This window comes from Anoplophora glabripennis, unplaced genomic scaffold (assembly GCF_000390285.2).
Source record: "Anoplophora glabripennis isolate ALB-LARVAE unplaced genomic scaffold, Agla_2.0 scaffold1356, whole genome shotgun sequence".
Taxonomy (NCBI): Eukaryota; Metazoa; Arthropoda; class Insecta; order Coleoptera; family Cerambycidae; genus Anoplophora; species Anoplophora glabripennis.
In genome coordinates this window covers 28,800-51,860 of record NW_019417445.1, presented here as the reverse complement: position 1 = coordinate 51,860, position 23,061 = coordinate 28,800, and the positions used below count along the sequence as shown (strand labels likewise).

At 27.7% G+C, this 23,061-nt stretch overlaps 2 protein-coding genes and 8 pseudogenes across 2 annotated transcripts; 7 read left to right on the top strand and 3 right to left on the bottom strand.

Moving 5' to 3' along the window:
* Positions 1–1,328: 1,328 nt before the first annotated feature.
* LOC111692347 lies at positions 1,329–2,445 on the top strand (annotated as a pseudogene).
* A 1,313-nt stretch (positions 2,446–3,758) lies between these two features.
* LOC108912903 (cytochrome c oxidase subunit 2-like) lies at positions 3,759–4,907 on the top strand. The gene is given in 2 exon segments (XM_018718319.1): positions 3,759–3,762; positions 4,218–4,907. Coding segments are annotated over 2 exon segments (672 nt in total). The 3' UTR covers positions 4,886–4,907.
* Positions 4,908–5,183: 276 nt separating this feature from the next.
* LOC108912905 (ATP synthase subunit a-like) lies at positions 5,184–5,895 on the top strand. The gene is given in 1 exon segment (XM_018718320.2): positions 5,184–5,895. A coding segment is annotated over 1 exon segment (675 nt). The 3' UTR covers positions 5,859–5,895.
* Positions 5,896–7,817: 1,922 nt separating this feature from the next.
* On the bottom strand, positions 7,818–8,912 carry LOC108912902 (annotated as a pseudogene).
* A 4,872-nt stretch (positions 8,913–13,784) lies between these two features.
* Positions 13,785–15,308, top strand: LOC111692348 (annotated as a pseudogene).
* A 54-nt stretch (positions 15,309–15,362) lies between these two features.
* LOC111692346 lies at positions 15,363–16,654 on the top strand (annotated as a pseudogene).
* A 283-nt stretch (positions 16,655–16,937) lies between these two features.
* On the top strand, positions 16,938–17,798 carry LOC108912907 (annotated as a pseudogene).
* A 34-nt stretch (positions 17,799–17,832) lies between these two features.
* Positions 17,833–19,078, top strand: LOC108912908 (annotated as a pseudogene).
* A 1,016-nt stretch (positions 19,079–20,094) lies between these two features.
* LOC111692345 lies at positions 20,095–21,667 on the bottom strand (annotated as a pseudogene).
* A 220-nt stretch (positions 21,668–21,887) lies between these two features.
* LOC108912909 overlaps positions 21,888–23,061 on the bottom strand; it is a 2,917-nt pseudogene continuing 1,743 nt past the window's right edge.

The window sequence follows — 23,061 nt, the reverse complement described above, 5'->3', positions numbered from 1 at the left end:
AAAGTGGTTAATACGCCTCGCATGAGGGATTTCTTCTGCGTAATGGTGAATAAAATTCGGCTGGTGAAATTTGGATCGCGTGCCGACGCTCCTTAAATATAGGGGCGAAAGGATGGAGAAGCTGCTGTCATATGATGCGATTAATTGTACTTTTTGGTACGCCAAATTCCACTGTCAGAGGGCGAGTACTAATATTTGGATCTTCAGCGACCCTATTTAAAACGTCTCCCTCAACTGCTACATTTTGTACTTGAGGACGACCCACCAAATTGTCCAGTCTCTCGCAAACTCTTATGAATCCATGTAAATCGGTAATTTGGAACCCGTCGATTTGGGTATCGCACCGCGTAGACGCATCTGTACAAAGGTCGAGGGAGAGTAGTGAAAACTAAGAAACAGCTCACCTACCCAAGCCAAGGTGGAAATGCATCGTGCCGAGGGCTGAATGGTGCGGGAGTAAGTAAAAATGTCGCATCGTAAACGATCTCTTTGGGGAACCTGGCGAACCCCATCGTATTTAGCCTTCCGTCAGGTATGGGGCACTGCCTGGCGGTGACTTTTATTTCCTCCAAACTCGTGGGACCTTTATGGACCGAGAAAATAAAAAACAGGAACCCGAAAGGGGACCGCCTACATCTGCCGGGAAGCAGTAATTGCTGACCGGGCGGAAAATAAAACAGCCACTGGGAAGCAAACACCAGTGACTGCTATCTCTAGGGGAGTCGACAGACTAAACCTGGAAGGTAGGAAACAATTGTCTGGTGCGCAAAAGCGCAAACTTAAAAAACTGCGGAAGGCAGAGGCGGGAAAAGGACAGGGGCCGGTGACGGAACCTGGCTCAAGTACTACTCTAACTCCGCAGGCAGCTGAACCGGGGCCAAGTGGACTCGGAAAGAAACGTGGACGGTCGGACGGTAGTGAGCTGATTTCCGACCGGCCTGTTTCCAAGAGGCCTAAGGCCACGGGACAGCGTGGCAAGACTTACGGGGTGGCGCTGTCGGGGATCCAAGCAGTGGTGGTCTCCCATGAATACCCGGAAGTCCGAATGGATGAGGACCAGATGGGACTTGTCCAGTCGGCGCTTCTGGGGGCCATTGATGGGATCGCGGGCGAGGGTACACCACCGCGCTTCCTGAAATGTCGTCGAAGAGAGGGAACGCTAGCGATCACCGCCTTCAACGAGGAGAGCCTGCAATGGCTTAAAACGACTACGGCGAGCTTGGTGCCTTGGGAGGGGGCTAGACTCAGCGCTGTTGAGCCTAGGGACCTACCTAAGTTCACTAAGTNCATTATTTTAAAAATTATATTTAATAGAATTAAACTATTTCCTTAGATATCAAAAATCCATATACATCATATACTAAAATATAAAAAGATAAGCTAATTAAGCTACTGGGTTCATACCCCATTTATGAAAGCTTTAATCTTTCTCTTTTTAATTATAAATTTTTATAAAATCCTATTTTTTTTAACTTTAATATTCGGCACTTTAATAGCAATTTCTCCATATTCTTGATTAAGAATATGAATAGGTCTAGAAATTAATCTTCTTTCAATTATCCCCTTATTGAAAGATAGAAAAAATTTATATCCTGCGGAATCTGCCTTAAAATACTTTATTACTCAATCTTTAGCATCAAGAATTCTTTTATTAGCAATTATTTTATCATTAAATTTAAAAGAATTTTTTTTAGAAACTTTCCAATTCCTATCTATTATCATAAATTCTGCTCTTTTAACTAAGATAGTTGCAGCTCCATTCCATGCCTGATTCCCCGAAGTCATGGAAGGTTTAAATTGAATAATAGGATTATTAATATTAACATGACAAAAAATTGCCCCAATAATTTTAATTTTCTATAATTATCAGATAAGACAATTTTTATTAATTATCATTCTTATTTCTACAATCCTAAGAGGAATTTTAGGATTAAACCAAATTAGATTACGTAAAATTTTAGCATATTCATCAATTAATCATATTAGTTGAATGCTATCAAGATTATTACATAGTCAAATAATTTGAATAATTTACTTTTTAATTTATTCAATTATTACAATTAATCTTATTATCTTCAAAATTTTATATATTTTTACTTGACCTCAATTATTTAATTCTATAAATTTTTCTAAATCTATAAAATTTTCTTTCCTTCTTAATTTTTTTTCATTAGGTGGGTTACCGCCATTTTTAGGATTTTTCCCTAAATGATTAGTCATTAATAACTTAATTTTGAATAAATTTTACTTTTTAAGAATTCTTTTAATTATTTTCACACTTATCACTTTATATTTTTATTTACGAATTAGATTTTCATCTTTGATAATTAATTTTTATGAATCATTAATTTTTTCTTCAAAAAAATTTGATTTAAAATTTTTTTTATTAATTTCATTTCTTTAAGTGGTTTACTAGCTTGTGCCTTAATTTTTAATTATTTTTAAGGATTTAAGTTAACTAAACTATCAACCTTCAAAATTGAAAATAGAATAATATTCTAAGCCTTAGACTTTAATGTCACCTTTAAATTTGCAATTTAAAATTATAGTTGAATATAAGACTTGGTAAAAGAAATAATTATTTCGTAGGAAAATTTACAATTTACTACCTAATCTCGGTCATTTTACCGAATAAATGATTATTTTCTACCAATCATAAAGACATTGGTACACTGTATTTCCTCTTTGGTGCTTGAGCCAGAATAGTTGAAACATCACTAAGATTAATGATTCGATCAGAATTAGGTACCCCTGGTTCATTAATTGGAGATGATCAAATTTACAATGTAATTGTAACAGCTCATGCATTCATCATAATTTTTTTTATAGTTATACCTGTCATAATTGGTGGTTTCGGAAATTGATTAGTTCCGTTAATATTAGGTGCCCCAGATATAGCATTCCCACGAATAAACAACATAAGATTTTGATTACTTCCGCCTTCATTAACATTATTACTAATAAGAATTGTAGATAGAGGAGCAGATACAGGATGAACAGTTTATCCCCCATTAGCTGCTAATGTTGCACATAGAGGTTCTTCAGTTGATTTAGCTATTTTCAGATTACATCTAGCTGGAATTTCTTCAATCTTAGGAGCAGTTAATTTTATTACAACTGTAATCAATATGCAACCCAAAGGAATAAATATAGATCGATTACCTTTATTTGTATGAGCAGTAAAAATTACTGCTATTTTACTTCTACTTTCCTTACCAGTTCTTGCCGGAGCAATTACTATACTTCTTACAGATCGAAATTTAAATACTTCATTTTTTGATCCAGCTGGAGGAGGTGATCCTATTGTCTATCAACATTTTGATTTTTTGGTCATCCAGAAGTTTATATTCTTATTCTACCAGGATTTGGCATAATTTCCCATATTATTAGACAAGAAAGAGGAAAAAAAGAAGCTTTTGGAACTTAGGTATAATTTATGCTATAATAGCTATTGGCCTATTAGGATTTGTAGTTTGAGCTCATCATATATTTACAGTAGGAATAGATGTTGATACCCGAGCTTATTTTACTTCAGCAACTATAATCATTGCTGTTCCAACAGGAATTAAGGTATTTAGATGATTAGCAACCTTACATGGAACTCAACTTTTTTATAGGCCTGTATCTCTTTGGGCTTTAGGTTTTGTTTTTTATTTACAGTAGGGGGATTAACAGGAGTAGTCTTAGCTAATTCATCAATTGATATCATTCTTCATGATACTTATTATGTAGTTGCTCATTTTCATTATGTCTTATCTATGGGTGCAGTATTCGCAATTATAGCAGGACTAGTGCAATGATTCCCTTTATTTACAGGACTAACTCTTCATAATAAATACTTAAAAATTCAATTTTTAACTATATTTATTGGAGTTAATATAACCTTTTTCCCTCAACATTTTCTAGGATTAAGAGGAATACCACGACGATTTTCAGATTATCCTGATACTTTTACTCTATGAAATGTTGTTTCATCAATTGGATCTTTAATTTCCTTAGTAAGAGTAACATTATTAATTTATATTTTTTGAGAAGCTCTAGCTGTTCAACGTAAAACCTTTCTTCCATTAGAATAGTAACTTCTATTGAATGATTACAACATTTTCCACCAGCAGAACATAGATATTCTGAATTACCAATCTTAACAGGAAACTTCTAATATGGCAGACTAGTGCATTGGATTTAAACCCCAAAAATAAAGCTTAACCTTTTTTTAGAAATTGCTACATGAAAAACTCTTCTCCTTCAAGATAGAGCATCTCCATTAATAGAACAACTTTCTTTCTTTCATGATCATACATTATTAAATCTTGTAATTATTACTGTTTTAGTAGGACAATTAATAATTACTTTATTTTTTAATAAATTAACTCATCGATTACTTTTAGAAGGACAATTTATTGAAATTGTATGGACTATCTTACCCACAATTACATTAATTTTTATTGCTTTACCTTCTTTACGCTTAATTTATATTCTTGATGAAGTTAATAATCCTTTACTAATAATTAAATCAATTGGACATCAATGATATTGATCTTATGAATATTCAGATTTTAAAAATATTGAATTTGACTCTTATATAATTCCTGTTAATTCAATAAAATCTTTTCAATTTCGTCTTCTTGACGTTGATAATCGAACTGTTATTCCATTTGAAACTAAAATTCGATTATTAGTAACAGCCATAGATGTAATTCATTCATGAACAGTACCATCTTTAGGCGTAAAAATTGATGCTACCCCAGGTCGTTTAAATCAAGTTAGATTTTCAATTAATCGAACTGGGTTATTTTATGGGCAATGTTCAGAAATTTGCGGAGCTAATCATAGATTCATACCAATTGTTATTGAAAGAATTTCACCTAAATATTTTATAAAATGAATTTTTAAGACTTTAGAAACTTCATTAGATGGCTGAAAGTAAGCAATGGAACCATATTATAGTAATTAACATCTACTTCTAATGAAAAATTTAGTTAAAATATAACATTAGCTTGTCAAGCTAAAATTATTATTAAATAATAATTTTTAATTCCTCAAATAGCACCATTAAACTGATTAATTTTTTATTTATATTTTTTAATATTTTTTTTTATCTTCAATATTATAAACTTTTATTCCTTTAACTATAATATTAAATTGTCAAAAAAAAGAAAATCTTTATTAACTTATAATTGAAAATGATAATAAATCTATTTTCATCCTTTGATCCAAGAACTAGTTTTAATTTCTCATTAAATTGACTTAGAACAATAATCGGATTATTAATTATTCCCTTTTCCTTTTGATTAATTCCTTCTCGGTTACATATAATTTGACTAAAAATTATTATTACGCTTCATAAAGAATTTAAAATCTTAATTGGATACCATAAAACTCAAGGAAAAACACTTATTTTTATTAGTCTATTTTCTTTTATTTTATTCAATAATTTTCTAGGACTATTCCCCTATATTTTTACAAGAACTAGACATATAGTACTTACCTTAACTTTGGCCTTACCTTTATGATTAAGATTTATTTTATATGGATGATTAAATCATACTATTCATATATTTGCTCATATAGTCCCTCAAGGAACCCCTCCTATTCTTATACCTTTTATAGTATGTATTGAAACTATTAGAAATATTATTCGTCCAGGAACCTTGGCTGTTCGATTATCTGCTAATATAATCGCAGGACATTTACTAATAACATTACTAGGAAATACAGGTCCAATATTAATTATAATAATAATTAATTTTCTAATTATCACACAAATTCTTTTATTAATTCTTGAATCAGCTGTATCTATTATTCAATCATATGTATTTGCAATTTTAAGAACACTATACTCAAGAGAAGTCAATTAATGAATTTACATAAAAATCACCCTTTTCACTTAGTAGATGTTAGTCCCTGACCCTTATTAGGATCTTTAGGAGCTATAACTACAATAATAGGACTAATTAAATGATTTCATTTATATGAAAATAACCTTTTACTATTAGGATTTACTATTTTAATTTTAGTTATATATCAATGATGACGAGACATTACACGAGAAAGAACCTATCAAGGACATCATACATATAATGTAACTATAGGGCTCGAATGAGGTATAATTCTTTTTATTAGATCTGAAGTATTCTTTTTTTTATCTTTCTTTTGAGGATTTTTTCATAGGTCATTATCTCCTAGTATTGAATTAGGAATAATTTGACCTCCTAAAGGAATCCAAACTTTTAAACCAATTGAAATTCCTTTATTAAATACATTAATTTTACTAACTTCAGGACTTACAGTAACTTGAACCCATCATAGATTAATAGAAAATAATTATACTCAAAGATTACATGGATTAATTTTAACTGTAACATTATGAATATATTTTACTCTATTACAAACTTATGAATATATTGAAGCTCCATTTACTATTGCTGATTCAATTTATGGATCAGCATTTTTTATAGAAACTGGTTTTCATGGACTTCATGTAATTATTGGCTCTACTTTTTTATTAATTTGTTTAATTCGTCATACTTTAGGGCATTTTAGCTGTATCCATCATTTTGGATTTGAAGCTGCTGCTTGATACTGACATTTTGTTGATGTTGTATGATTATTCCTATATATTTCTATCTATTGATGAGGTAGATAAATAATTTATATAATATAACTAGGTGACCCGGCAAACGTTGTTTTGCCATCTTGTGGAACTGTGGATGGAACAAAATAATATAAAAATCCCGATTAAAAATCAAGGGTTGATCGTATAAGGGTGAAAATTTAGAACTGTATATATTTTTCAATGCTGAATCATGAAAAAATAAAAACAGAAAATTTTGTCCAAAAAATAAAAAAAAAAAATTTGGGGTGGACCACCCTCAACATTTAGGGGTATGAAAAATAGATGTTGGCCGATTCTCAGACCTACTCAATATGCTCACAAAATTTCATGAGAATCGGTCAAGCCGTTTCGGAGGAGTACGGGAACGAACATTGTGACACGAGAATTTTATATATAAGATAATTATATTTGACTTCCAATCAAAAAATCTAGAAAACTAGTATAAATAATTAAAATTATTTGTTTATTAACTATTATAATTGCCTTAATTAATTTTCTATTAATTATTCTATTAAACTTAATCTCTAAGAAAAGATTTTCTGATCGAGAAAAAAGATCAACATTTGAATGCGGATTCGATCCTAAAAATCCAGCTCGATTACCCTTTTCATTACAATTTTTTTTAATTGCTGTTATTTTTCTAATTTTTGATGTAGAAATTACTTTATTATTTCCATTAATTATTACTCTAAAAATTTCTAACATTATACATTATTCTATTATTTTTATTTTTTTTATTATAATTTTAATTTTTGGTCTTTTTCATGAATGAAATCAAGGAGCATTAAATTGGGCATATTAGGATAATAGTTAACTATAACATTTAATTTGCACTTAAAAAGTATTGATTTATCAATTTATCTTTAATAAGAAGCAATATTTGCATTTGGTTTCGACCTAAAAATTTGATGATTTTTCATCCTTATTTTAATTGAAACCAAAAAGAGGTATATCACTGTTAATGATAAAATTGAGAAATTCTCCAATTAAAGAAATATGATACTCAAGATTAAGCTTCTAACTTAAATCTTAAGCGATGAAAATTCGTTTATATTTCTAATTTATATAGTTTAATAAAAACATTACATTTTCAATGTAAAATTAGAACTTTTCTTATAAATTTAAATTACCTAAAAATATTTTTATTTCCTTAATATCTTCAATATTATGCTCTATATAAGCTATTTAAGTATAATAAAAGTATCACAAATACTAATCAAAAAATTATTAATATAAAAAAAATTTTTAAATGATTAATTGATAATAATTGTAAAACTTTCGTGATTAATTGAAGTTTAATTCTTAAGTTTTGACCACCATAATATTCAGTTCAACCCTGATGATCAAATCTTTTTAAATAAATATTACCACAATAAATAGGATAATAATTTATACCTAATGTTGAAATTATCGGTATAATTCATATTATAGCTAAAAATCTTCTTAATGTTAAATAATCTAAAGATTTTAAATTATAATTTAATTTAAATTTAGCTAATTCGTACCCAATATAAATTCCTAAAATAATTATAATAAAAGTTATTATTTTTAAAATAACTGGAAGACAAATAAAATATGGTGAAGGAAAAATCAATCATATTAATATTCTTCCTCTAAAAATTACTCTAAAAATTAATCCTAATATACCTTTTAATATATAGTTTTGTTCTTCTATTAAGCAATTCAATCTTAAATAATTAAATCTTCCTGTTAATCTATAATATGATAAACGAAATCTATAACATACTGTTAATCCAATAGAAACAAAAAAATAAATTACTAAATTTAATAAATTTATAGATATAATTTCAACAATTAAATCTTTAGAGTAAAAACCAGATAAAAATGGTAGTCCACATAAAGAAAAATTACAAATATTAAAAAAAGAACATACTAAAGGTAACTGATTAATTAAATTTCCTATATAACGAATATCTTGACAATTATTTATTGAATGAATAATCGAACCCGCACATATAAATAATAATGCTTTAAATAAAGCATGAGTTAATAAATGAAAAAAAGCTAATTCATATCTTCCTAAAAATAAAATTCTTATTATTAATCCTAATTGACTTAAAGTTGAAAGTGCAATAATTTTCTTTAAATCAAATTCAAAATTAGCCCCTAAACCAGATATAAATATTGTTAATCTTGCAATTAATAAAAATATTATTGTTAAAGATTCCCTAAAAATAAAATTAAAACGAATTAATAAATAAACATCAGCAGTAACTAAAGTTGAAGAATGAACTAAAGAAGATACAGGAGTTGGAGCAGCCATAGCTGCAGGTAATCATGAAGAAAGAAGAAAGGCAGGGTAGATTTGGGACCTTCTGATGAAGATCAGGGGGGACCAAAATCTGTATTATCTGGTCAAATTCCAGGTGATACAAGCGAACATTCAGCACAGTAGAGCGGCATCTGCTGCTCTCTGTGCCAGTGTGGCGCGCGCAAATGCGGATTTAACTTTGATCCAGGAGCCTTGGGTACATGGATCCCGGATCAGAGGATTGCAAGTAAGTAATGGTAGCTTACTGTATTGTAGCCACCAAACTAGACCTAGGGCTTGTATTTATTACAAGAATAGCATTAACATTTTTCCTCTTCCAGGGTTCTGCACGGATGACCTGGTGGAGGCCGAAATGACTTACGTATCGGAGGGAACGCAGAGACAACTGGTGATTTGCTCAGCGTACCTCCCTTACGATAAGAAAGAATCTCCTCTAACCAGGGAACTGAGGGACCTGGTAACCTGGTGCGAGAAGGAGAAGAAACAACTCATCGTGGGATGTGATGCCAACTCACACCATACGGTGTGGGGAAGCAGCAATGTCAACGATCGAGGTGAGTCTTAGTAGTATAGCAGTGGGGCTTTGAACTCACTTCAAGGTCACTCCAGGCTACCACCAGGCTGCCGCCATCCGGAGCTGGCACCAGGTCTCCAGCAGCAGCTCCAAGGTCACGCTGAAGAAGTGTCAGTGGGGTGCGGGGGTGGGGGATCTGGATTGCAGAAGAAGAAGCCGGGGTCCGTCATCGGCAATGACCAGGAGGTCTGCATCGAGGAGCGTGACGTCAGAGGCGGCACCAGGTGCGTGCATGAGCAGCGGCGGGGGGCAGCGGGGTGCAGGTGCGGAATGCAGAAGAAGAAGCCGGGGTCCGTCATCGGCAATGACCACCAGGAGGTCGGCATCGAGGAGCGTGACGTCAGAGGCGGCAGCAGGTGCATGCATGAGCAGCGGCGGGTGGGCAGCGGGGGGCAGGCGCCTGGGGCGGCAGCGGGGTGCCGGCGTGTGGGGTAGCAGCGCGATGCCGGCTTCCGACAGCGGGATGCCCGCGTCATAGGGGGCAGCAGGTGGCCGTATACGGCCTACGATGCTGGAAGCCGGCAGCGGGCTGCGGGGGGCGGCGGCGGCACCGGTGACGGCCTCTTGGTATAAATCTTTTTGTTATAAGGTAGAAAATAACGAAACAAAAGCGGAGGCTTCAGATAAAAATCGACTGAAAGTACTCATGGTAAAAATATTATTTAAAAAAAAATAAATCCCGTGTCGAATCAACACATATGAGTTGTTCTGTTTTAGCGTTTGCTTTGATACTCTCTTGGATGCATAAGTTTTATTTTTTAATGTAATGTTCTCCGGCTTCATATGAGAACGTGACTATAAGTATAAACAAATTTTGATCATTTCGTTATTATCACATAAAATAATATTACGCCGACAATCGAATATTTACGTATAAATATCAGTTGGGAAAGGTTATTTTATGCTATTATTACAATTTGCGATGTCCACCGATGTTACAAATAGGATGTCCACCGAAAGGTGTTTTAAATGGATTTTACATTTGAATTATTTGACAAAATTATAACAACTATTTTTTATGGTAGAGGTTGGCATGACCCACGTTCTTGGAAACAATGATGACGTCATCACCATTTCCGGCACAGGTGTTGTTTTTATGACAGTTATGTAAACAAATGTATGATTCATTACCGTTTTCTTGGAATTTTGTCGGGCTTTTAAGCAGTTATGTAAACAAACTTCAAAGGCGGTATGCGTCTTAATTTTTTCTCGGAAATTGATATATAGATGTATTTCTTGGAAAATACNTATTAGGCAGCAATTTCGCACAATCGCACCTTCGTACGCGATTGGTTAAACAACGTCGTTTCCGACAGGTGGATTGGCCGCAAGGGGCCGAATGACAGAGCTTGTTTCGCATGGCCTCCACGTTCACCAGATCTGACGCCATGGGATTTTTACCTTTGGGTGTTTGTAAAGGGTCGGGTGTATGTGCGTCCGCTACCAGCTGACCTAAACGACCTACGACATAGGATTGAAGCTGCAGTTGCATCAATTACTACAGACACACTGAGCAAGGTTTGGGATGAACTCGGCTATCGACTCGATGTGTGCCATGTGACGGAGGGTGCTTACATTGAACACTTGTAGGACAAACTGTTTGAGTTGCTCGTTCATATGATGTATAATTTGTAATGGTAAAAGCACTGTTAATAAATTCTACAAAGCTTTAAAACCCCGATATTCATTTTGGTACGCCCTGTATGTAATACTAGTAATATGTATTATTTCAAAACCTAACTCTGATACTTTGTCACCATTAATACTTTCGTTTCCATTAAACTAATCAGACGGTTTTCTAAATTAGATAAATATTGATCGATACTTGGACACCCTCTTGTTTTATTAATTTCCTGTTTCCCTGCGGTTTTACAATTAATATGACTGCATATGTATTTATTTGAAATTTTTTTATTATAGAAGACAGTGGATACGTAACGAAAAATTTATTATTTTCTTACCCCATTAATGAATCCTATAACAAGTGTATAGTGTAGTGCGATCTAGAAATATCATTGGAAGGAATATTGGAATATGGAAAAGAAAATATCCTATAGTTGCATAGCATATGGAATGAGATTAAGCTTAGAAACCACAAAAGCAATAATAATTGCAACAACAATGTTGCACAATATTGCCAGACAAACGAATGAGCCAGAACCACCACCCTTAGAAAATATCAATTTAAATGAGCTAAATTACTTAATAGAAACCGAGAATGTTGAAATATTATTATTTTATTTCCTTAATATCTTCAATATTATACTCTATATAAGCTATTTAAGTAAAATAAAATTATTACAAATGTTAATCAAAAAATTATTAATATAAAAAAAATTTTTAAATGATTNATCAGATATGTGTTTTTTTATTATAAGGTGAATATTTATTAGGTAATTTAATAATAATAATAATAATAATAATACAGGGCGTACCAAAATGAATATCGGGGTTTTAAAGCTTTGTAGAAGTTATTACGGTTAACTTACAATTACAAAGTATTCATCAAATGAACGAGCAACTCAAACAGTTTGTCCTACAAGTCTGCGTGCGCATGCTCTGGTTCCTCCGTCTTCCGTTAGAAGCGCTGGTAGCCAAGATGGCAACTAGGGAGGAGAAAGCTTTTTGTGTGTTACAGTTTGCAAAGACTGAATCACTAATTAGAGTGCATCTGGAATTCGAGAACTTTATTAGGCAGCAATTTCGCACAATCGCACCTTCGTACGCGATTGGTTAAACAACGTCGTTTCCGACAGGTGGATTGGCCGCAAGGGGCCGAATGACAGAGCTTGTTTCGCATGGCCTCCACGTTCACCAGATCTGACGCCATGGGATTTTTACCTTTGGGTGTTTGTAAAGGGTCGGGTGTATGTGCGTCCGCTACCAGCTGACCTAAACGACCTACGACATAGGATTGAAGCTGCAGTTGCATCAATTACTACAGACACACTGAGCAAGGTTTGGGATGAACTCGGCTATCGACTCGATGTGTGCCATGTGACGGAGGGTGCTTACATTGAACACTTGTAGGACAAACTGTTTGAGTTGCTCGTTCATATGATGTATAATTTGTAATGGTAAAAGCACTGTTAATAAATTCTACAAAGCTTTAAAACCCCGATATTCATTTTGGTACGCCCTGTATGTAATACTCGTAAANCACTGTTGCGATTGCGACGTCCGAAACACGATTTTCCGGCCCCTAAGGGGTCATTTCCCCGGTCCCAAACGGGGAATTTCAGTTGGCCATAAACTTTTCGACCACAAATCCGGCTTTGGCTTTAGAATGTACCTTCGACCTCGCCTCATCCCGAAATCCATCTTTCAGGACCTGAGACCATTTTTGGCCCCTGGGGCCAATTCCAGACGTGGAGATCGGGATCGGATTCAGCGTCGAAAAATACATGGGAATATATATGTCCGACCCACAAGTCCGAACACTTTTTTTTTGTGGGGCTTAAAATGGGCGAAGTTTTACGAATGGGTATTTTCATTAATTTTTTTGTCGTAAAGGTCCTGATTTAATATTAGTAATTTTTACTACTATAATTAAAGTAATTAATAAATAAATAATTATTATAAAAAAAATTATATTTATAGGTCATATTAAAATTTTATTTATTGAGAGTTTATAATATAAGTTTATATTTTGATTTGAAAGGTTATTTATTAAATTTAAATTAAAAAAGAAATAATCTAAAAGTAGTAATATAAGAGTAATTATACAAAGTAATCTAATTAAAATAAAAAGTTTATAAGAAAATTTAAATTTTTCATTTGATGCGATTCTTGTTATATATATAAATAAAATTAATATACCACCAATTATAATTAAGAAAATAATATAAGAAAATCAAAAATTGTAATTTATTAAACCTGTTATTAGTGCAATTAAAATTGTTTGAATTAGTAAAATTATTCCAAAGGATAAAGGATGATTTATAAATAAAAAAGAAATTCTTATAATAATTGAACTTATAATTAAGATTATATTAATTTCAAGAAATAGTTTAATAAAATATTAATTTTGGAGATTAAAGTTAAGGAGAATCCTTTTTCTTGATGTTTTAAAAGAAATATCTTATTTTTGGTTTACAAGACCAATATTTTTTTTAAATTATTAAAACTAATGGTAATTTATATTATTTTATCTTTATTTTTAAGATTATCAGGAATAATAGTTTTTTCTTTTAAACGTAAACATTTATTAATTATATCATTAAGATTAGAATTTATTATAATTTCTTTATATTTTAATATTTTAATTTATTTATCTTATTTAAGATATGAATTTTTTTTTTCTATAATTTTTTTAACTATAAGAGTATGTGAAGGAGCTTTAGGTTTATCGGTTTTAGTTTTAATAATTCGTACTCATGGTAATGATTATATTATAACTTTTTCTTCATTATGATAAGATTTTTTTTTGGATTATTAATATTAATTCCTTTATGTTTTATTTCTAATTTTTGAATAGTACAATATATTTTTTTTATTTTTACTTTTTTATTTTTTTTTAATAGTTCAATAACTTATTTATGAGTAAATATTTCTTATATATTAGGAAGAGATATATTATCTTATTCTTTAATTTTATTAAGATTTTGGATTTGTAGATTAATGATTTTAGCTAGAGAAAAAATTTTAAAATTAAAAAATTATAGTAATCTTTTTTTATTTATTATAGTAAATTTAATATTATTTTTATATTTAGCTTTTTCTTCTATAAATTTATTTTTATTTTATTTATTTTTTGAAATTAGTTTAATTCCTACATTAATTTTAATTATTGGATGGGGATATCAACCTGAACGAATTGAGGCTGGGGTTTATTTGTTATTTTATACTTTATTAGTTTCATTACCAATAATGGTTTCAATTTTTTTTTATTATCAAAATTATCTGAGATTAGATTATTATTTTATAAAAAATGATTTAATTAATATTTTTATATATTTATGTATGAATTTTGTATTTTTTGTAAAAATACCTATATTTTTTGTTCATTTATGATTACCTAAGGCTCATGTTGAAGCACCAGTTTCTGGATCTATGATTTTAGCTGGAATTATATTAAAATTAGGCGGGTATGGTTTAATACGATTAATAAATTTATTTTTAACAATTGGCATAAAATATATTTTTATTTTTATTATTATTAGATTAGTTGGGGGATTTTTTATTTCTTTAATATGTTTACGGCAAAGAGATATTAAATCTTTAATTGCTTACTCTTCAGTTGCTCATATAGGTTTAGTATTAGCTGGAATTATAACTTTAAATGTATGAGGGTTTTGGGGTTCTTTAGTAATAATATTAGCACATGGATTATGTTCATCAGGTTTATTTTGTTTAGCAAATATTGCTTATGAACGGATTTTAAGTCGTAGATTATATTTAAATAAAGGTATAATAAATATTTTACCTAGTTTATCTTTATGATGATTTTTATTTAGAGCTTCAAATATGGCTGCTCCACCATCATTAAATTTATTAGGGGAAATTATTTTAATTAATAGATTGGTAAGATTTAGAAAATATTTAATAATTTTTTTAGGTTTAATTTCATTTTTTAGTGCTGCTTATTCTTTATTTTTATATGCTTATTCTCAACATGGGACTTATTATTCTAGAATTTTTAGAATTTTTAGAATTACTTTTCGAGAATATTTATTATTATTTTTGCATTGAATTCCTTTAAATATTTTAGTTTTAAAAAGAGAATATTGTACATTATGAATTTATTCAAATAGTTTAATAAAAATATTAACTTGTGGCGTTAAAGATATAAATATTTATTTTGAATAATGAAAATTTGTAAAATTTATTCATTTATATTTATAATAATTTTAATCTTATTTTTTTCTTTAAGAATTAATTTTATAATTAAAGATTATAAAATAATTATTGAATATTCATTAATTAGATTAAATAGAAGAATTATTAGAATAATTATTTTATTAGATTGAATATCTTTATTATTTATAAGATTTGTTTTATTTATTTCTTCAATAGTAATTTATTATAGAGAGGAATATATGATAGGAGATTTAAATTTGAATCGATTTATTTTATTAGTACTAATATTTGTATTATCAATAATATTAATAATTATTAGTCCTAATTTAATTTCTATTCTTTTAGGGTGAGATGGGTTAGGTTTAGTATCATATTGTTTAGTAATTTATTATCAAAATATTAAAAGATATAATGCAGGCATATTAACGGCACTATCAAATCGGATTGGTGATGTAGCTTTATTATTTTCAATTGCTTGAATATTAAATTTTGGTAGTTGAAGGTTTATTTATTATTTAGATTTTTAGAAAACTGATAAGATTATAGAGTTAATTTCTTTAATAGTAATTTTAGCAGCAATAACTAAAAGAGCTCAAATTCCTTTTTCTTCATGATTACCTGCAGCTATAGCTGCTCCAACTCCTGTATCTTCTTTAGTTCATTCTTCAACTTTAGTTACTGCAGGTGTTTATTTATTAATTCGTTTTAATTTTATATTTAGAGAATCTTTAAAGATAATATTTTTATTAATTGCAAGGTTAACAATATTTATATCTGGTTTAGGGGCTAATTTTGAATTTGATTTAAAGAAAATTATTGCACTTTCAACTTTAAGCCAATTAGGATTAATAATAAGAATTTTATCTTTAGGAAGTTATGAATTAGCTTTTTTTCATTTATTAACTCATGCTTTATTTAAAGCATTATTATTTATATGTGCAGGTTCAATTATTCATTTGATAAATAATTGTCAAGATATTCGTTATATAGGAAATTTAATTAATCAGATACCATTAGTATATTCTTTTTTTAATATTTGTAATTTTTCTTTATGTGGGTTACCATTTTTATCTGGTTTTTATTCTAAAGATTTAATTGTTAAGGTTATGTCTATAAATGTATTAAATTTAGTAATTTATTTGGTTTTTTATATTTCTATTGGATTAACAGTGTGTTATAGATTTCATTTATCATATTATAGATGAACAGGAGGTTTTAATTATTTAATATTACATTGTTTAATAGAAGAACAAAGGGTATATTAGGATTAATTTTTAGAGTAATTTTCAGAGGAAGAATATTAATATGATTGATTTTTCCTTCACCATATTTTATTTGTCTACCAGTTATTTTAAAANTCGCTCTCAAGTAACTTCAGATAGACCATCGGTACTTTCTGACCCTGTATACATATCCACGCCATGTTATGTGGGATGAATGAAAAATTTAGTTAAAATATAACATTAGCTTGTCAAGCTAAAATTATTATTAAATAATAATTTTCAATTCTTCAAAATACACCATTAAACTGATTAATTTTATATTTATATATTTAAAAATTTTTTTTCGTATTTAATATTATTAACTTTTATTCATTTAACTATAATATTAAATTTTCAAAAAAAATAAAAATCTTCATTAACTTATAATTGAAAATGATAATAAATTAATTTTCATCATTTGATCCAAGAACTAATTTTAATTTTTCATTAAATTGACTTAGAACAATAATCGGATTATTAATTATCCACTTCATAAAGAATTTAAAATCTTAATTAGATATCATAAAACTCAAGGAAGAACACTTATTTTTATTAGTCTATTTTCTTTCATCTTATTTAATAATTTCCTAGGTCTATTGCCTTATATCTTTNTAAAATCTTCATTAACTTATAATTGAAAATGATAATAAATTAATTTTCATCATTTGATCCAAGAACTAATTTTAATTTTTCATTAAATTGACTTAGAACAATAATCGGATTATTAATTATCCACTTCATAAAGAATTTAAAATCTTAATTGGATATCATAAAACTCAAGGAAGAACACTTATTTTTATTAGTCTATTTTCTTTCATCTTATTTAATAATTTCCTAGGTCTATTGCCTTATATCTTTACAAGAACTAGACATATAGTACTTACCTTAACTTTAGCTCTACCTTTATGATTAAGATTTATTTTATACGGATGACTAAATCATGCTATCCATATATTTGCTCATTTAGTCCCTCAAGGAACTCCTCCTATTCTTATACCTTTTATAGTATGTATTGAAACTATTAGAAATATTATTCGTCCAGGAACTTTAGCTATTCGATTATCTGCTAATATAATCGCAGGGCATTTACTAATAACATTATTAGGGAATACGGGTCCAATATTAAATATAATAATAAATAATTTTCTAATTATTACACAAATTCTTTTATTAAATCTTGAATCAGCTGTATCTATTATTCAATCATATGTATTTGCAATTTTAAGAACTTTATACTCAAGAGAAGTTAATTAATGAATTTACAATTTTTACAATTTACAAAAATCACCCTTTTCACTTAGTAGATATTAGACCCTGACCCTTACTAGGATCTTTAGGAGCTATAACTACAATACTAGGCTTAATTAAATGGTTTCATTTATATGAAAATAATCTATTACTATTAGGATTTACTATTTTAATTTTAGTTATATATCAATGATGACGAGACATTGCACGAGAAAGAACCTACCAAGGTCATCATACATACAATGTAACTGTAGGACTTCGATGAGGTATAATTCTTTTTATTACATCTAAAGTATTCTGTTTTATCTTTTATTTGAGAATTTTTTCATAGATCATTATCTCCTAGTATTGAATTAGGAATAATTTGACCCCCTAAAGGAATCCAAACCTTTAACCCAATCGAAATTCCTTTATTAAATACATTAATTTTACCAACTTCAGGACTTACAGTAACTTGAGCTCATAATAAACTAATAGAAAATAATTATACCCAAGGATTACATGGATTAATTTTAACTGTAACATTAGGAATATATTTTACTCTCTTACAAGCTTATGAATATATTGAAGCTCCATTTACTATTGCTGATTCAGTTTATGGATCAGCATTTTTTATAGCAACTGGTTTTCATGGACTTCATGTAATTATTGGTTCTACCTTTTTATTAATTTGTTTAATTCGTCATATTTTAGGACATTTTAGCTGTATGCATCACTTTGGATTTGAAGTTGCTGCTTGATACTGACATTTTGTTGATGTCTGATTATTTCTTTATATTTCTATCTATTGATGAGGTAGATAAATAATTTATATAATATAATAATTATATTTGACTTCCAATCAAAAAATCTAGAAAACTAGTATAAATAATTAAAATTATTTTTTTACTAACTATTATAATCACCTTAATTAATTTTATATTAATTATTCTATTAAATTTAATTTCTAAAAAAAGATTTTCTGATCGAGAAAAAAGATCACCATTTGAATGTGGATTTGATCCTAAAAATACAGCTCGATTACCCTTTTCATTACAATTCTTTTTAATTGCTGTTATTTTTTTAATTTTTGATGTAGAAATTACTTTATTATTTCCATTAATTATTACTTTAAAAATTTCTAATATTACACATTATTCTATTATTTTTATTTTTTTCATTATAATTTTAATTTTCGGACTTTTCCATGAATGAAATCAAGGAGCACTAAATTGAGCATACTAGGATAATAGTTAACTATAACATTTAATTTGCACTTAAAAAGTATTGAACTATCAATTTATCTTTAATAAGAAGCAATATTTGCATTTAGTTTCGACCTAAAAGTTTGATGATTTTCATCCTTATTTTAATTGAAACCAAAAAANGGTTCTACTTTTTTATTAATTTGTTTAATTCGTCATATATTAGGACATTTTAGTTGTATTCATCATTTTGGATTTGAAGCTGCTGCTTGATACTGACATTTTGTCGATGTTGTATGACTTTTTCTTTATATTTCTATCTATTGATGAGGTAGATAACTAATTTATATAATATAATAATTATATTTGACTTCCAATCAAAAAATCTAGGAAACTAGTATAAATAATTAAAATTATTTTTTTATTAACTATTATAATTACTTTAATTAATTTTCTATTAATTATCCTATTAAATTTAATTTATAAAAAAAGATTTTCTTATCGAGAAAAAAGATCACCATTTGAATGTGGATTTAATCCTAAAAATCCAGCTCGATTACCTTTTTTATTACAATTTTTTTTTAATTGCTGTTATTTTTTTAATTTTTGATGTAGAAATTACTTTATTATTTCCATTAATTATTACTCTGAAAATTTCTAATATTATACATTATTCTATTATTTTTATTTTTTTTATTATAATCTTAATTTTTGGTCTTTTTCATTAATGAAATCAAGGAGCGCTAAATTTAGTATATTAGAATAATAGTTAATTATAACATTTAATTTGCACTTAAAAAGTATTGAAATACCAATTTATCTTTAATAAGAAGCAATATTTGCATTTAGTTTCGACCTAAAAATTTGATGATTTTATCATCCTTATTTTAATTGGAACCAAAATGAGGTATATCACTGTTAATGATAAAATTGAGAAACTCTCCAATTAAAGAAATATGATATTCAAGATTAAGCTTCTAACTTAAATCTTAAGCGATGAAAATTCGTTTATATTTCTAATTTATATAGTTTAATAAAAACATTACATTTTCACTGTAAAATTAGAAATTTTCTTATAAATTACCTAAAAATATTTTATTTCCTTAATATCTTCAATATTATGCTCTATATAAGCTATTTAAGTATAATAAAATTATTACAAATATTAATCAAAAAATTATTAGTATACAAAAAATTTTTAAATGATTAACTGATAATAATTCTAAAACTTTCGTAAATAATTGAAGTTTCATTCTTAAATTTTGACCACCATAATATTCAATTCAACCCTGATCAAATCTTTTTAAATAAATATTACCATCATGAATAGGATAATAATTCATACCTAAAGTTGAAATTATTGTCATATTTCATATTATAGCTAAAAATCCTCTTCATGTTAAATAATTTAAAAATTTTAAATTATAGTTCAATTTTAATTTAGCTAATTCATATCCAATATAGATTCCTAAAATAATTATAATTAAAGTTATTATTTTTAAAATAACTGGTAGACAAATAAAATATGGTGAAGGAAAAATCAATCATATTAATATTCTTCCTCTGAAAATTACTCTAAAAATTAATCCTAATATACCCTTTGTTCTTCTATTAAACAATGTAATATTAAATAATTAAATCTTCCTGTTCATCTATAATATGATAAATGAAATCTATAACACACTGTTAATCCAATAGAAATATAAAAAACCAAATAAATTACTAAATTTAATACATTTATAGACATAACCTTAACAATTAAATCTTTAGAATAAAAACCAGATAAAAATGGTAACCCACATAAAGAAAAATTACAAATATTAAAAAAAGAATATACTAATGGTATCTGATTAATTAAATTTCCTATATAACGAATATCTTGACAATTATTTATCAAATGAATAATTGAACCTGCACATATAAATAATAATGCTTTAAATAAAGCATGAGTTAATAAATGAAAAAAAGCTAATTCATAACTTCCTAAAGATAAAATTCTTATTATTAATCCTAATTGGCTTAAAGTTGAAAGTGCAATAATTTTCTTTAAATCAAATTCAAAATTAGCCCCTAAACCAGATATAAATATTGTTAACCTTGCAATTAATAAAAATATTATCTTTAAAGATTCTCTAAATATAAAATTAAAACGAATTAATAAATAAACACCTGCAGTAACTAAAGTTGAAGAATGAACTAAAGCAGATACAGGAGTAGGAGCAGCTATAGCTGCAGGTAATCATGAAGAAAAAGGAATTTGAGCTCTTTTAGTTATTGCTGCTAAAATTACTATTAAAGAAATTAACTCTATAATCTTATCAGTTTTCTAAAAATCTAAATAATAAATAAACCTTCAACTACCAAAATTTAATATTCAAGCAATTGAAAATAATAAAGCTACATCACCAATCCGATTTGATAGTGCCGTTAATATGCCTGCATTATATCTTTTAATATTTTGATAATAAATTACTAAACAATATGATACTAAACCTAACCCATCTCACCCTAAAAGAATAGAAATTAAATTAGGACTAATAATCAATAACATTATTGATAAAACAAACATTACTACTAATAAAATAAATCGATTCAAATTTAATCTCCTTTTCTATAGTAAATTACTATTGAAGAAATAAATAATACAAATTTTATAAATAATAAAGATATTCAATCTAATAAAATAGTTAATATAATAATAATTAATGAATATTCAATAATTATTTGATAATCTTTAATTATAAAACCAATTCTTAAAGAAAAAAATAATACAGAAATTACCATAAATATAAATGAATAAATTTTACAAACTCTCACTATTCAAAATAAATTGTATATCTTTAACGCCACAAGTTAATATTTTTATTAAACTATTTGAATAAATTCATAATGTATAATATTCTCTTTTTAAAATTAAAATATTTAACGGAATTCAATGTAAAAATAATAAATATTCTCGAAAAGTAATTCTAAAAATCCCAGAATAATAAGTTCCATGTTGTGAATAAGCATATAAAAATAAAGAATAAGCAGCTCTAAAAAATGAAATTAAACCTAAAAAATCATTAAATATTTTCTAAATCTTACTAATCTATTAATTAAAATAATTTCTCCTAATAAATTTAATGACGGAGGAACAGCCATATTTGAAGCTCTAAATAAAAACCACCATAGAGATAAACTTGGTAAAATATTTATTATACCCTTATTTAAATATAATCTACGACTTAAAATTCGTTCATAAGCAATATTCGCTAAACAAAATAAACCTGATGAACATAATCCATGTGCTAATATTATTACTAATGAACCTCAAAATCCTCACGCATTTAAAGTTATAATGCCAGCTAATACTAAACAACATGAGCAACTGAAGAATAAGCAATTAAAGAATTGATATCTCTCTGCCGTAAACATATTAAAGAAACAAAAAATCCCCCAACTAATCTAATAATAATAAAAATAAAATTAAATTTTATACCAATTATTAAAAATAAATTTGTCAATCGTATTAAACCATAACCACCTAATTTTAATATAATTCCAGCCAAAATTATAGACCCAGAAACTGGAGCTTCAACATGAGCCTTTGGTAATCATAAATTAACAAAAATATAGGCATTTTTACAAAAAATACAAAATTTATACATAAATATATAAAAATATTATTTAAATCATTTTTTTAATCTAATCTTAAATAATTTTCATAATAAAAAAAAATTGAAACTATCATAGGTAATAAAACTAATAAAGTATAAAATAATAAATAAACCCCAGCCTCAATTCGTTCAGGTTGATATCCCCATCCAATAATTAAAATTAATGTAGGAATTAAACTAATTTCAAAAAATAAATAAAATAAAAATAAATTTATAGAAGAAAAAGCTAAATATAAAAATAATATTAAATTTACTATAATAAATAAAAAAAGATTACTATAATTTTTTAATTTTAAAATTTTTTCTCTAGCTAAAATCATTAATCTACAAATCCAAAATCTTAATAAAATTAAAGAATAAGATAATATATCTCTTCCTAATATATAAGAAATATTTACTCATAAATAAGTTATTGAAATATTAAAA